At 35.6% G+C, this 14,151-nt stretch overlaps 1 protein-coding gene across 2 annotated transcripts in view; it reads left to right on the forward strand.

Moving 5' to 3' along the window:
• The first annotated feature begins 1,914 nt into the window (after positions 1-1,914).
• The window catches only part of LOC128233533 (uncharacterized), a 43,953-nt gene continuing 31,716 nt past the window's right edge, over positions 1,915-14,151 (forward strand). Inside the window, exon 1 of one of the 2 annotated variants that reach the window (XM_052947243.1) lies at positions 1,915-2,068. In XM_052947243.1, coding sequence (XP_052803203.1) covers positions 2,011-2,068 — 58 coding nt within the window. In that variant the 5' untranslated portion in view covers positions 1,915-2,010. Of the gene's footprint in view, positions 2,069-11,761; positions 11,898-14,151 lie in introns of those variants that run through there. The other variant, XM_052947242.1, reaches the window with a different exon arrangement.

Here is a 14,151-nt window from a genome sequence, read left to right on the forward strand (position 1 = left end):
CGATTTTCGAGATCGGTATTAGTACTTAAGCGTAACGGTACCACATCATTAAGAACGGTAGTTCATCGACAGGCCATAGTAAGAAGATCGGCGATGATGATGATGATGATGATGATGATGATGATGATGATGATGATGTGTTGATGATGATGAGGACGACGATGATGATGATGATGTTGATGATGATGAGGACGACGACGATGATGATAGTGATGATGATGATGATGATGATGATGATGATGATGATTACTGCAACGAGGATTATTATCCATTTTCGCCTAATTATGCCTTACTCGACTCATAATGACGCCTTTTATCGTGAAACGATTTTCAGAAACTCGTAACAATACTTGTGCGTTTAAAACGCCTATAAGACACTCGTAATAACACCCTTTTGAGTATCAACGCCTTGTGAACCTCGTAATAACACCTTTTTTCGAGTATTAAAGCCTTGTAAAACTCGTAATAACGCTTTTTTTCGAGTATCAACGCCTTATGAAACTCGTAATAACGCCCTTTTTCGAGTATTAAAGCCTTGTAAAACTCGTAATAACGCTTTTTTCGAGTATCAACGCCTTATGAAACTCGTAATAACGCCCTTTTTCGAGTATTAAAGCCTTGTAAAACTCGTAATAACGCCATTTTTCGAGTTTCAACGGCTTGTGAAATTCGTATCATCGGTTTTATTCTAGCACAAACGCCTTGTGAAATTCAAAATTATGCCTTTTCTAAATCTGAAGCATTTATGTTAGGTAAATATAAATCGGAATAATACTTTATTAATGAATATGTAAACCAGATCATTAATTGTTCATCGTAATAAGTAGTTTTTTACATTATATATTGAAAATGATTGTTCCAACATGTATACATATACGAATGTCAAATAAAAACCTTGTACTAACTTTGATGATTGAAATAGCACTTTTTTCAGTTCATCATTTGTATGTCAATAATACTAGTCGCTATCAGCTTAGTTTAGTTGTAATCCTGATATGTTTATATGAAAACATAACACAAAAACTGTTAAATTTACGTGTTATAAAATATGTTCTGTTCTGTATACTTTTTAGTTTGATAGATTTGTGATTTACAATTCCAGTTCATCCTTAAAAAAGTTGATTATAATATTTATTTAATATTTCACACTACATTGTATAATTATAATTGTAATATATTTAATATGTATATGAAACACAAAAAACTGTATAGTTTACGTGTAATAAATTCTGTTCTGTTCTGTTCTAATGCCTTCTTTTGTTTTCTTAAGTTTTTTTCAGTGGCCCATATACATGTAGGCTTTTATAGTTTGTAATTGGTTACCGTATTAACTTTTCTCGTTTCGGTGATTAGCTTTTAGTATCTTTACAGCTTGTGTTCTTACCGACGCTACATTGTAGTGATTGCACTTTATTTATCTAATCAAGCTGAACTTTTGAACATGTTTGCACCGATCATGAAATCATCCGCAACGTCTGTATATCTTTGTTGTTTGATCACCAATTTTACGATACAAATCTTGCCAATTCAAGCATTTCTGATCTCGTAAAAATCAAATGATTCATGAAGCCGTTCGCAGTTTAGCCGCCAGCCGAAATTTAATGGTGGTGCTTTTTTATGGTTTACAAAACAACATGCCTGTTGCAATAATTATTTTAGTTCTTTCATTTTTTTCCTCAGAAAAATACACAAACAACATTAGCAAAAAACACAGTAAAAACGACAACTTCACAGTGATTTATCCGACATTTATGTATGATCGTTCATTGCATTTGGTAAAAAAAAAACGTTGGTTAATTAATATACGATGGTTTGATTTTATTATTCTATTTCGCGAACGGGTCATATTGATCCGACAGATCGGTCACGTGACCACAACACGTGTGTGACGTCACTGGCTCTCTCTTAGTTCCCGACCGCCAGTTGCTTAAAAATGAAACACACACACACGAGTTAAACGGTTTCAGTTTAAACGAAGCTACTAAAGTGAACGGACTTAATGCTCGCATAATGTGTTTGCTAAGGATTTTACCATTCATTTTGCCGTTAGGATTTTACACCAGCGCAGGTATGTTGCACGTGTATCAAATTGTTTAATGTAAAATATACATTTTTGTTTGATTAATACCATATTACTTTTGCTGCGAAAATTTCACAGAATGTTTATTTTTCCCTTTCAATATGTTGGATTTTTACGAAACATAATTACTGAGGATACATATTGATTTTAAACTTCGTAATTTACGATAGTAATCAAAGCTTAGCTATAAATGTATTAAAGGCCTGAATTCTGTCTATATATCCGCACTCGTATATGTTAAGAACGTGCGGGATACCAGTAAACTTCAAGCGACATCAGATACATGTGATGTTGTCAAAAACAGCGATCTAACTAGCTTTTCCGGGTTGTTAATCAATGAAGTATGTATTTTAATATGCTGTCATCTTGTTATATCTGCGTATATCTACTTGCGTTGATAAGGCATTTGAGTTTCAGTAAACTAGTTTCTGCTTATATGTTCGTGCTGTTTATGACATATTAAATCAATCAATCAATCAATCAATCAATCAATCAATCAATCAATCAATCAATCAATCAATCAGTCAGTCAGTCAGTCAATCAATCAATCAATCAATCAATATATCTATAAATCAATCAATCAATCAATCAATCAATCAATCAATCAATTTACCAATCAATCAATATATCAATCAATATCTCAGTCAATCAATTAACTGATCAGACAGTCAGTCACTTTAGTCAGTCAGTCAGTCAGTCAGTCAGTGAGTCAGTATGTGCGTCTGTCATCCTGTCACTCAGTCATGTCAGGACAAGTCAGTCAGTCAGTCAGTCAGTCAGTCAGTCAGTCAGTCAGTCAGTCAGTCAGTCAGTCAGTCAGTCAGTCGGTCAAGTCGCTCGGTCAAGTCGGTCGGTCGGTCGGTCGGTCGGTCAGTCAGTCAGTCAGTTAGTCAGTCAGTCAGACAGTCAGTCAGGTCAAGTCGGTCGGAGGGTCGTTCGATCGGTATCCAAGAACACGGACACAAGTCATTTGCCATTCCTATACATAGATATATTAGTCATATTTTTGATTTCCTTATATTAGTCATATTTTTGCTTTCCTTCAGATAAAAGTAATCAAATATATATGAATTCCATTCCGGTATAACTTATTACATGTTTGGCAGTATATTTACTGGTGATAAGTGAATGTTCGCAGTTTCTCGGTTGGTAATATGATTTTCCTTGAAGGGGCTTCAACACGTTTAATAAGGTCAGACAAATACGTTTCATTTATGTTGTGTAAAAGATGTAGCAAATACTGGTTACGATATAATATAATTAAAACATTCAAATAAAATTATGTTTAAATGGGTATCTGCTAGTTGCTACATTTGGTGTGCGTTCATAAAATAAATGTCATATGATACATCAATACAAAAATCGTTGCCTACATATAATAAGTGAGTGAGTCCTTTTAAAGGGACTGGACACGAGATGGTCCAGCAATCGACAACTCGTTATTTCCGCATAATGGTTTCCCAGTTTATAGGGTGTTTATTTAGCATGTCACATTATTGATACTGATACATATACCGACTGGGATTAACGTGGTAGAACCCCCAAGCCCCTCCCCCCAGTAAATTTCGACTTGGAAAAAAACGCAAAAACACGGAAGAGACTCGGTGGCGTAAGCGATGTGATACATCAGTAAGTAAGATTCATTTTTATGAAAGTTTTTGCAATGATATCATCTGGTATCTAGTCCCTTTAATGGCGCATGTTGATTTGAAGATAAAAATCATTCTTCTTTTCGATTTTACACGGGATGTTATTTTTGTTATTGATGACTTTGCACTGCCTTAAATACTCATGAAATATACTTATTACACGAATCTACACACAGTTTGAAACGGTTTTTAAAAAAATGGGTCGTTTGTTCAGTATCGACCCAATATATCTGTCTGTCTCACGTTTTTATTAATTTTACGATTTCTGCTACCAATATGAATGTTTTTGTTTTTGTTTTTGTTTTATTATTATTTCTTTTATTTATTTATTAATTTATTTATAAATCATTATCATGACTGCACAAAAGGTATGGTAATTAAACCTCCGCTGTACACCTAACAAATTGTATAGCTAGTTACACAGCACCTCAGTCCAATAGGACCTGGCCAGACAGTTTTCGTAAACCAAATTTTTGGGTGCCATCTTATCTATGTTTCTTATCATGGTTTATACTGGTAATATGATATTGGTCTAGAAAATAATGAGAATGCCGAAATCACTTTTTCTTTCAATTGCCTGAATTAAATTAACAAAACATAATAAAGTTTACCATGATGTAACTAATAAAGCCACCCGTGAAAATATGTTTTTCTATGACGCTCGTGAAATGAAATTCGATATTACACTGAAATCAACAATAACCTCTATTTCACTCGTGTCTAAAAGCCACTCGTGAACTATTACTTTTAGATATTGCATATCACTGAAACGAACATTTATCATCTATGTAATCCTAGATTTACCCTGTGCATTTGCTTTTATAGGCTTTTGAAAGAATTCAAAGTAATAACAGTCTGGTTATTGGTAGATACCTCAAATTATGTAAAGATGTTCGTTATACCAATGGTAAAACATAATTAATGAGCTGTAATGATAAAACACGACATTTCCAATGAGCTGCAATGATAAAACACGACATTTCCAATGAGCTGCAATGATAAAACACGACATTTCCAATGAGCTGCAATGATAAAACACGACATTTCCAATGAGCTGCAATGATAAAACACGACATTTCCAATGAGCTGCAATGATAAAACACGACATTTCCAATGAGCTGTAATGATAAAACACGACATTTCCAATGAGCTGTAATGATAAAACACGACATTTCCAATGAGCTGTAATGATAAAACACGACATTTCCAATGAGCTGCAATGATAAAACACGACATTTCCAATGAGCTGCAATGATAAAACACGACATTTCCAATGAGCTGCAATGATAAAACACAACATTTACAATGAGCTGCAATGATAAAACACGACATTTACAATGAGCTGCAATGATAAAACACGACATTTCCAATGAGCTGTAATGATAAAACACGACATTTCCAATGAGCTGTAATGATAAAACACGACATTTCCAATGAGCTGCAATGAAAAAAACACATCTTTCCAATGAGCTGCAATGATAAAACACGACATTTCCAATGACCTGTAATGATAAAACACGACATTTTCAATGAGCTGTAATGATAAAACACGACATTTCCAATGAGCTGTAATGATAAAACACGACATTTCCAATGAGCTGCAATGATAAAACACGACATTTCCAATGAGCTGCAATGATAAAACACGACATTTCCAATGACCTGTAATGATAAAACACGACATTTTCAATGAGCTGTAATTATAAAACACGACATTTCCAATGAGCTGCAACGATAAAACACGACATTTCCAATGAGCTGCAACGATTAAACACGACATTTCCAATAAGCTGCAATGATAAAACACGACATTTCCAATGAGCTGCAACGATAAAACACGACATTTCCAATGAGCTGCAACGATAAAACACGACATTTCCAATGAGCTGCAACGATTAAACACGACATTTTCAATGAGCTGCAATGATAAAACACGACATTTCCAATAAGCTGCAATGATAAAACACGATATTTCCAATGAGCTGCAACGATTAAACACGACATTTTCAATGAGCTGCAACGATTAAACACGACATTTCCAATGAGCTGCAATGATAAAACACGACATTTCCAATGAGCTGTAATGATAAAACACGACATTTCCAATGAGCTGTAATGATAAAACACGACATTTCCAATGAGCTGTAATGATAAAACACGACATTTCCAATGAGCTGCAATGATAAAACACGACATTTCCAATGAGCTGCAATGATAAAACACGACATTTCCAATGAGCTGCAATGATAAAACACGACTTTTACAATGAGCTGCAATGATAAAACACGACATTTTCAATGAGCTGCAATGATAAAACACGACATTTTCAATGAGCTGTAATGATAAAACACGACATTTCCAATGAGCTGTAATGATAAAACACGACATTTCCAATGAGCTGCAATGAAAAAAACACATCTTTCCAATGAGCTGCAATGATAAAACACGACATTTCCAATGACCTGTAATGATAAAACACGACATTTTCAATGAGCTGTAATGATAAAACACGACATTTCCAATGAGCTGTAATGATAAAACACGACATTTCCAATGAGCTGTAATGATAAAACACGACATTTCCAATGAGCTGCAATGATAAAACACGACATTTCCAATGAGCTGTAATGATAAAACACATCTTTCCAATGAGCTGTAATTATAAAACACGACATTTCCAATGAGCTGCAACGATAAAACACGACATTTCCAATGAGCTGCAACGATTAAACACGACATTTCCAATAAGCTGCAATGATAAAACACGACATTTCCAATGAGCTGCAACGATAAAACACGACATTTCCAATGAGCTGCAACGATAAAACACGACATTTCCAATGAGCTGCAACGATTAAACACGACATTTTCAATGAGCTGCAATGATAAAACACGACATTTCCAATAAGCTGCAATGATAAAACACGATATTTCCAATGAGCTGCAACGATTAAACACGACATTTTCAATGAGCTGCAACGATTAAACACGACATTTCCAATAAGCTGCAATGATAAAACACGATATTGCCAATGAGCTGCAACGATAAAACACGATATTGCCAATGAGCTGCAATGATAAAACACGACATTTCCAATAAGCTGCAATGATAAAACACGACATTTCCAATGAGCTGCAACGATTAAACACGACATTTTCAATGAGCTGCAACGATTAAACACGACATTTCCAATAAGCTGCAATGATAAAACACGATATTGCCAATGAGCTGCAACGATAAAACACGACATTTCCAATGAGCTGCAACGATTAAACACGACATTTTCAATGAGCTGCAATGATAAAACACGACATTTCCAATGAGCTGCAATGATAAACACGACATTTCCAATAAGCTGCAATGATAAAACACGACATTTCCAATGAGCTGCAACGATAAAACACGACATTTCCAATGAGCTGCAACGATTAAACACGACATTTTCAATGAGCTGCAATGATAAAACACGACATTTCCAATGAGCTGTAATGATAAAACACGATATTGCCAATGAGCTGTAATGATAAAACACATCTTTCCAATGAGCTGTAATGATAAAACACATCTTTTCAATGAGCTGTAACGATAAAACATGTTCTTTCCAATGAGCTGTAACGATTATTATAGGATATTACTAGCACAGTAAGATATGCTTACATTCTTGCCTTTTTACATGAGCATTTTTTTCGTAGCAGGACTGGGATAATACAGATGGGTTATGCACTAAATGAGGTTTGACACCCCCTACTCCTGCCCGCCATTTTTGAACGTGGTAATCAGGTGTTTATAACAGTACTCGGGACTCAAAAAGCTGATTTTCATTGGTATTTATCGGTTCGCATAATCACAAAATAGTTTAAATTGTATTTGTTACGCTGGATCTGTTTTTCATTTTTTTTTACCAAATCCAGCGTTACAAATATAAGTTAAACTATTTTGAGTGTATGGGAACCGATGAATGCCAAAGAAAATCAGCTTCTTGTGTTTCGAGTGAGTGCTCCGCACACATTTTGTTTTTTGTTGTGTTGTGTTTTGTTTTTTTTTGGGGGGGGGGGGGGGGTGGAGGAGTGGGTACGACTTTCTAAATACGTGTTCAGATAGTCATGGTTGATATTTGTCGTCTGTCACATCATCAGTTTCGATTGTTTTGTTAATGAGTTCATCCCACAGAATACTTAACACGGAAATAAGATAACATGTATATGATTCGTCTAATTTAAACAGGACGTAAACGTAACGTACGTAGAAAATCACGTACAAATACACCAGTAACTATTTGTAATACATGTTGAGCCGGACCTTTACAGGATTGTTGTAATTTATTGAGCTGTCTTAACATTTTACTATAGGCCAACAGCGAATAATACTTAAGATCAGGTTACCAGACCGATCATATTTTAAGCCCCGGTCCTGAGTATAAGTTTGGTAAATATGTGGATATGTTTATATCAGGAAAAAAACGCTGCACTATTATTTTTATACGGTGAAAGAGTTTGCTTGTATTTTGTTACTTTCTTGGCAGCATTGAAGGTACTCGCTCATGTTTTTTGTAAAATGCACTTTTTGTATGACGAAATAAATTGAGGCAAATCATTAGGAGTTTTAAAACTAAGATACCAAAAGCTGGAACCCTTCAGCAATTGCTGATGTTTGCTCAAAAATCGTCTTTGAAAACCTCAATTTTCATTGGAGTAGCGTTAACAAAGCTAATAATAACTTATTTACAGCTTTGTTGATGCGCCATTGGTTCACTGACATTATCACGTGATGTTATCAATGTATTGTTTAGAAGTCAAAATATCGCCTTAATGTCCCGGTGGTCTTGTGCGTTTTTTTCTTGGCGTTACTGTCGTGGGTCCGCATCCCACTAAATCCCAAATACATTTTTATGATATCAAAGAGTAAATAAGTGTTATCAAATGCATTACCGGGACAACTTATTTTTGGTCCAAAAACATGAAGGAGTCCTTAAATGTCAGAATGAGTATGGATGTAGGACATGCAACGGTATTCATACTTTATGGGCCTAAGCCAATTCTTTGACCTTGGTTTTGATATTGCCTTGCTTAACGCGCTATGATAAAGATTTAATTAATGATAACTTTGGACTATAATTTTTATAATGACACATTTCCATTAGCAACCGAGCACTGTCCCATATATTACTTTTTATACAGCGCAAAATGGAGGTGAACCAGTTGGCGTACACATAAATCTCGAACAGGAGTAGATCTTGGACAGTCGAGAGTTTTGCTTTTTTTTCGAGCAATCATTTATTTTTTTCTGAAAAACACACACAACACTTTAGATGTATGAAGGAACAGTTCCAGGATTTGACGTTAGAGGAGTGACCAAAGAAGGGTCACAACCTTTTGACATTCGCCATTGCCTCAGACCCGAAATTTAAATCCATCTAGTTTAAAATTTGGCAGTGCGGTTTTGGGGTACTCCCCCGGATAAATCTTAACAGTTTCTAGTCTGAAATGGCATGTAAGCACATATTTTATTACTTTTTCGCCGAAGTTGATATTAAAAGTAAACTTGGACGATTTTAAGGGGGGGGGGGGGGGCACGCGCCGCTCCCCCTAGATCCGCTAGTGCTATGTTCTAGTTTTGTTGTGTATATGCAACAAAAAAGGTACGTCATACATCATGAAACGTTACGTTAGGACATGTTTGTAAAGGTGTCACATGTTCTGAACAATATTATTTAATGGTAATGACAAACTTGAAATAAAACTATCAATTGTTCGAAACCCAAATATTAAAGATACACGCTCATGCCCAAATACAATTTCCCACAATTAAAACAAATGTTTTGATATACCAAAAAGGATGAATAAATGTTGACAAAAATGATTTTTAGGAAGAATACCTAGTTTAATTTGAAAGAAAGGAGCATGAAACATGGTATATCCACCTTATGAGACTTTAGTTAATCACCGTAAATCTTTAAGCATTCACCAATCCTTCGATATTTTTACGTTTTCAGCTATTAAATATACGGCTTCAATCTTGTTATTTGTATTTAATATTTTCCATAAATGCATTATTTAGTAAGAATTAAAAAGTTTATCAGTAAAAAAATATGTTTGTTATACATGACTGTGTATTAATTGATTTTGAATAAGAGTGTCACTTTAAACAGTGAAATTATAAGTAAAACATCTTTAAAAAATAAACGCATAAGATTTTCTTTTGTCAAATCTGAATTTGACCCGATTTGTACAACCATTTCGGAACCATAGAACTCAGAGATATTTTATTTAATTTCAGCTTTTTTTAACAAAATCCCACACAATTAATTGTTCATCAGGGGCCGTCATTACGAACAGTCTCAATTCCGATTTTACACTCAGATTCAGAAAAGTACATATTCACGCAGAATCGTTTTTATTCGATATGTTTTACAAAAATAAATATAAGGAAATGTACAAAATCAAATATAACTAATTAATATTCAGCAGATTTCATTTTCAGTTCTCAATTGTAAGAAAATGTACAACGAAATGAAGAGTTAAAGTTCTGCCTCTCGAGTCTGATCTAAGACTTGTGACTGTTCGTAATCATGGCCCTTGGCCCAAACTTTAAAAAAAATACTCAAGTCAAATCTCAATCTCAGCCTCAACCTTCGTTATCATGCCAGACAAAATCAGATGTATTCAATGCTTAAGCGGTTTTTAATGCAATAACAAATTGCATTTTTCTTGAGTGCGTGAGTGAACGCTCGTGCGTGCCTGTGTGCGTGCGTGCCTGTGTGTGAGTTTGCGTGCGTGCTTTCTCGCGCGCGTGTGTGCGTGCGTGCGTGCGTGCGTGTGCATCGTTCAATCGATAACTTCTCGAATTAATTATTGCGAATAGGAAATGGCAGGTGAATGAAATTGGTTATATCTAAAAAAATCATAATCATAAAATTACAAAAATGAATATGTGAGGAGTCTATGATCTGTAGCGGATTAGGAAACCTTCTCCTCCGTTGTGGGGGTTTCAAGCAGGTTTTGCTTCAGGCTCGCTTGCCAAAGCTGTCTGATAGTGTCAAGTTGATTGCGTGGGAAATGTTTATGGTTCAATTGCAAATTGCAATACTTTTTAATGAATGGAAATCTTTTCAATTAGTCATAGATATACAATGTAGATGTTTTATTTTAGTTTTGAATAACATCAGGCGTGCAATGCAAATCAGCTAAATGCATATTCTTTTGTATTTTGTTTTTAATTTATTATCAACTGACTCATTGTACGTATTTCAAGTATAGATCGAATGTATAGTTTATTTTACCAAACTCTTCCCTATGTTGTATTAGGGTCTTAATCCGCACTCTAGATTCAGTGAAGAAAATAATATGAAATGTTATGGAACGCCGGCACTGTCTTTCGTAGTCCAAAAACTTTATCATTGTGTTTGTTTCTTATTACATTATGTACCAAGCGCTTTACATGGTGTACAAACACAGTTATGTTATGTCAGTTTATCTTTATATGTTGTGGTTTTGTACTTATATTATGACAGTTTTTATTATATTATGCGGATACATCTTTATATCATGTAGACATTTTATTTCGTTCATGTGTGAATTGTCTAAAATATTCCCTACAGGAGGCGACACCCTCGCTACATCTTTTTTGTATTTTTTGTCTTCGAATGAGCCAATTTTTGCGTATATATCTGCAAACCACTGATATTAGATTGCTGATTTGAGTTTTTGTCATCAGTCTTATATGACTGTTTTCCATGCATTTTCGAATAAATATGCTCAATCCAAGACAAACAATAAAATAAAGTTGTCAAAACGTTCAATCTGTGAGAGTGCAGCTTTAATACCAATCTAAATACCTTAAGATATTGACAGCTCGCTCATGTGCACGTACGTATAATTCAAAATTTTACGCCCCTGACTGTCATGTTGTTGTTTTTTACTCCGCGAACGAGTCATTGACCTGACGGACCTTTCACGTGTGTGACGTCACTGGTTTTGTTATAGTCACCGCCCGCCTCTTGCTTTTAAAGTTAAACACAAGCACCAGTTTACCTGTTTTACATTTTCAGTTTAAACGTTATACACACTTTACAACTAAAGCGAACGGTCTCATAAAATACGCTCGTTCAAAATGAGTTTGCTAAGGATATTATCATTTACTTTGTCATTAGGATTATACGCCGGAGCAGGTATGGTGAACGTTTATTCAGTTGCTTGATATGAATTTTATACATTTCCACTTAATATCATATTATTTTCGGAGCGATGATTCCTTAAAATATTCTTTTTTATTAAACTACATGTTTATTGGTTTATTTACGAAACTTAAAGGATTTAATTTTAACTTAGCAATTTACATCAAAATGGTCATAAATATGCCAAAGGTCTGAATTCTACTTGCGTGCATCCGTGGTAGAGCATGTACAAATATGCCCGTAACCTCCAAGCGACATAAGATGTTAAAAACGGCGATCTGACGTATTTTTCCGGGTTGTTTATCAATGTCGGTATTTTATTATGATGTCAAGCATGGTTATATAGACCTTGAAATGGCTACGTATATCAGTAAACCAAGATTATTCAGTGAGTCTGAATGAGTGAGTGAGTGAATGAGTGAGTCAGGTCAAGTCAGGTCAGGTCAGAAGGTCGGTCGGTCGGTCGGTCGGACAGTCTGTCAGTCATTCATTCATTCATCCATTCATTCATTCATTCATTCATTCATTCATTCATTCATTCATTCATTCATTCATTCATTCATTCATTCATTCATTCATTCATTCATTCATTCATTCATTCATTCATTCAGTGAGTGAGTCGGTCAATCATTCATTCAGTCAATCGGTCGGACGATAAGTCAGTCAATCAGTCAGTCAGTCAGTCGGTCGGTCAATCATTCATTTATTCAGTCAGTCGGTCGGTCGGCCGGACGATAAGTCAGTCAATCAGTCAGTCAGTCGGTCGGTCGGGGTCGGTCGGTCGGTCGGTCGGACGGTCAGTCAGTCAGTCGGTCGGACGATAAGTCAGTCAATCAGTCAGTCAGTCAGTCGGTCGGTCGGTCGGTCGGACGGATGGTCGGTCGGACGGTCAGACGGTCAGTTATTCAGTCATTATCCACATGAGCAAATTTGCCCCTGGGGTAATTTCTGGACGAGCGCATAGAGAAAAATGCATAGTTCTAATTATTGCCAATATATTGTGTTGAAAAGTACATTTGACATAAGGATGAAGCTTATATTACTAACGTTTGATAAAATAATCTGTATTTACTATTAAGTACATGGTTTTCAAACATTGCAGTCCTGTATAGAAACAGTCAGCCGAGGAATAAAACAAAATCGTATTTGTAACCAATTCTCCCTTTGTTTTTTGTCAGCTTTTTTACTGTTAAACCGTGCAAAAATCAAAATATCCGCGGAGGGTAGATTAATTGTTGTGTTTCTGTGATATTAACTACTCAGGGGTGGGTGGGGGGAGGATTCACCCCACCTTCAGACTTGGGGGCAAATCAATTGTTGCGTTTTTGTGACATTAAATACCCATGGGCGGGGGGGGGGGGAATTCACCCCACCTTCAGACTTGGGCCAAATTTGCCTCCGATAGTAAATTTACCCCGGTATGTACATGCGTTTATATGCACGTATTTGTCCCTTGGGATAAATTTGGGGTATATCTACAGCAAAGAGCCAATTTTGGTTAGTTTTCAGAAGTTAAAAGTGGTTTCACGGGGGATAATCAACAGATAGGAGATTTTGAGTTGAACAGAGATCAAGATAATGTCCGTTATTTGTAATAGTCTCATTCACGTTTTCTATGGTCACACATGAATTTAAAAAAAATGTTTGTGAAGAGGGAACAAAATGCTTGTGAAATATGAATAAAATGCTTGTAAAATATGAAAAAAATGCCATGTACGTGGAGTTAGCGGCCTAGCGGCCTAGCGGCGTGAAGTTAGCGGCCTAGCGGCGTGTAGTTAGCTGCCTGGCGGCCTAGCGGCGTGAAGTTGGCGGCCTAGCGGCCTGGCGGCCTAATTATTTTTTCTATTTACAAGCAATTGTTAATGCGTTTTTTTTTTAAAACAATGATACATCAAGGTTTTTTATTCATATAGTTACATAGCGGCCTTAAATTGTTATATATTCAGAATATTTTTCTTTACCTTTTATTCTAAAACAATTTTAAATTAACTGTTTTATGCACAAATTATCACTCTGAAGCGTTTTTCAAAAAAGTCGATCGAGCACTTCAGCGGCCTAGCGGCATAGCGGCGTGAAGTTAGCGGCCTGGCGGCCTAGCGGCCTAGCGGCCTAAAATGGTATCCTATTTCAAACCATGTATACATGCATTTTCTTCTAAAACAATGACATATTAACTGTTTTTATGCACATATTAACACTTTGAAGCTATTAGCGATTATCAACAGTCTTTTTTTAAGAGCGTCGATTG

The sequence above is a fragment of the Mya arenaria genome, chromosome 5 (assembly GCF_026914265.1).
Source record: "Mya arenaria isolate MELC-2E11 chromosome 5, ASM2691426v1".
Lineage (NCBI taxonomy): Eukaryota > Metazoa > Mollusca > Bivalvia > Myida > Myidae > Mya > Mya arenaria.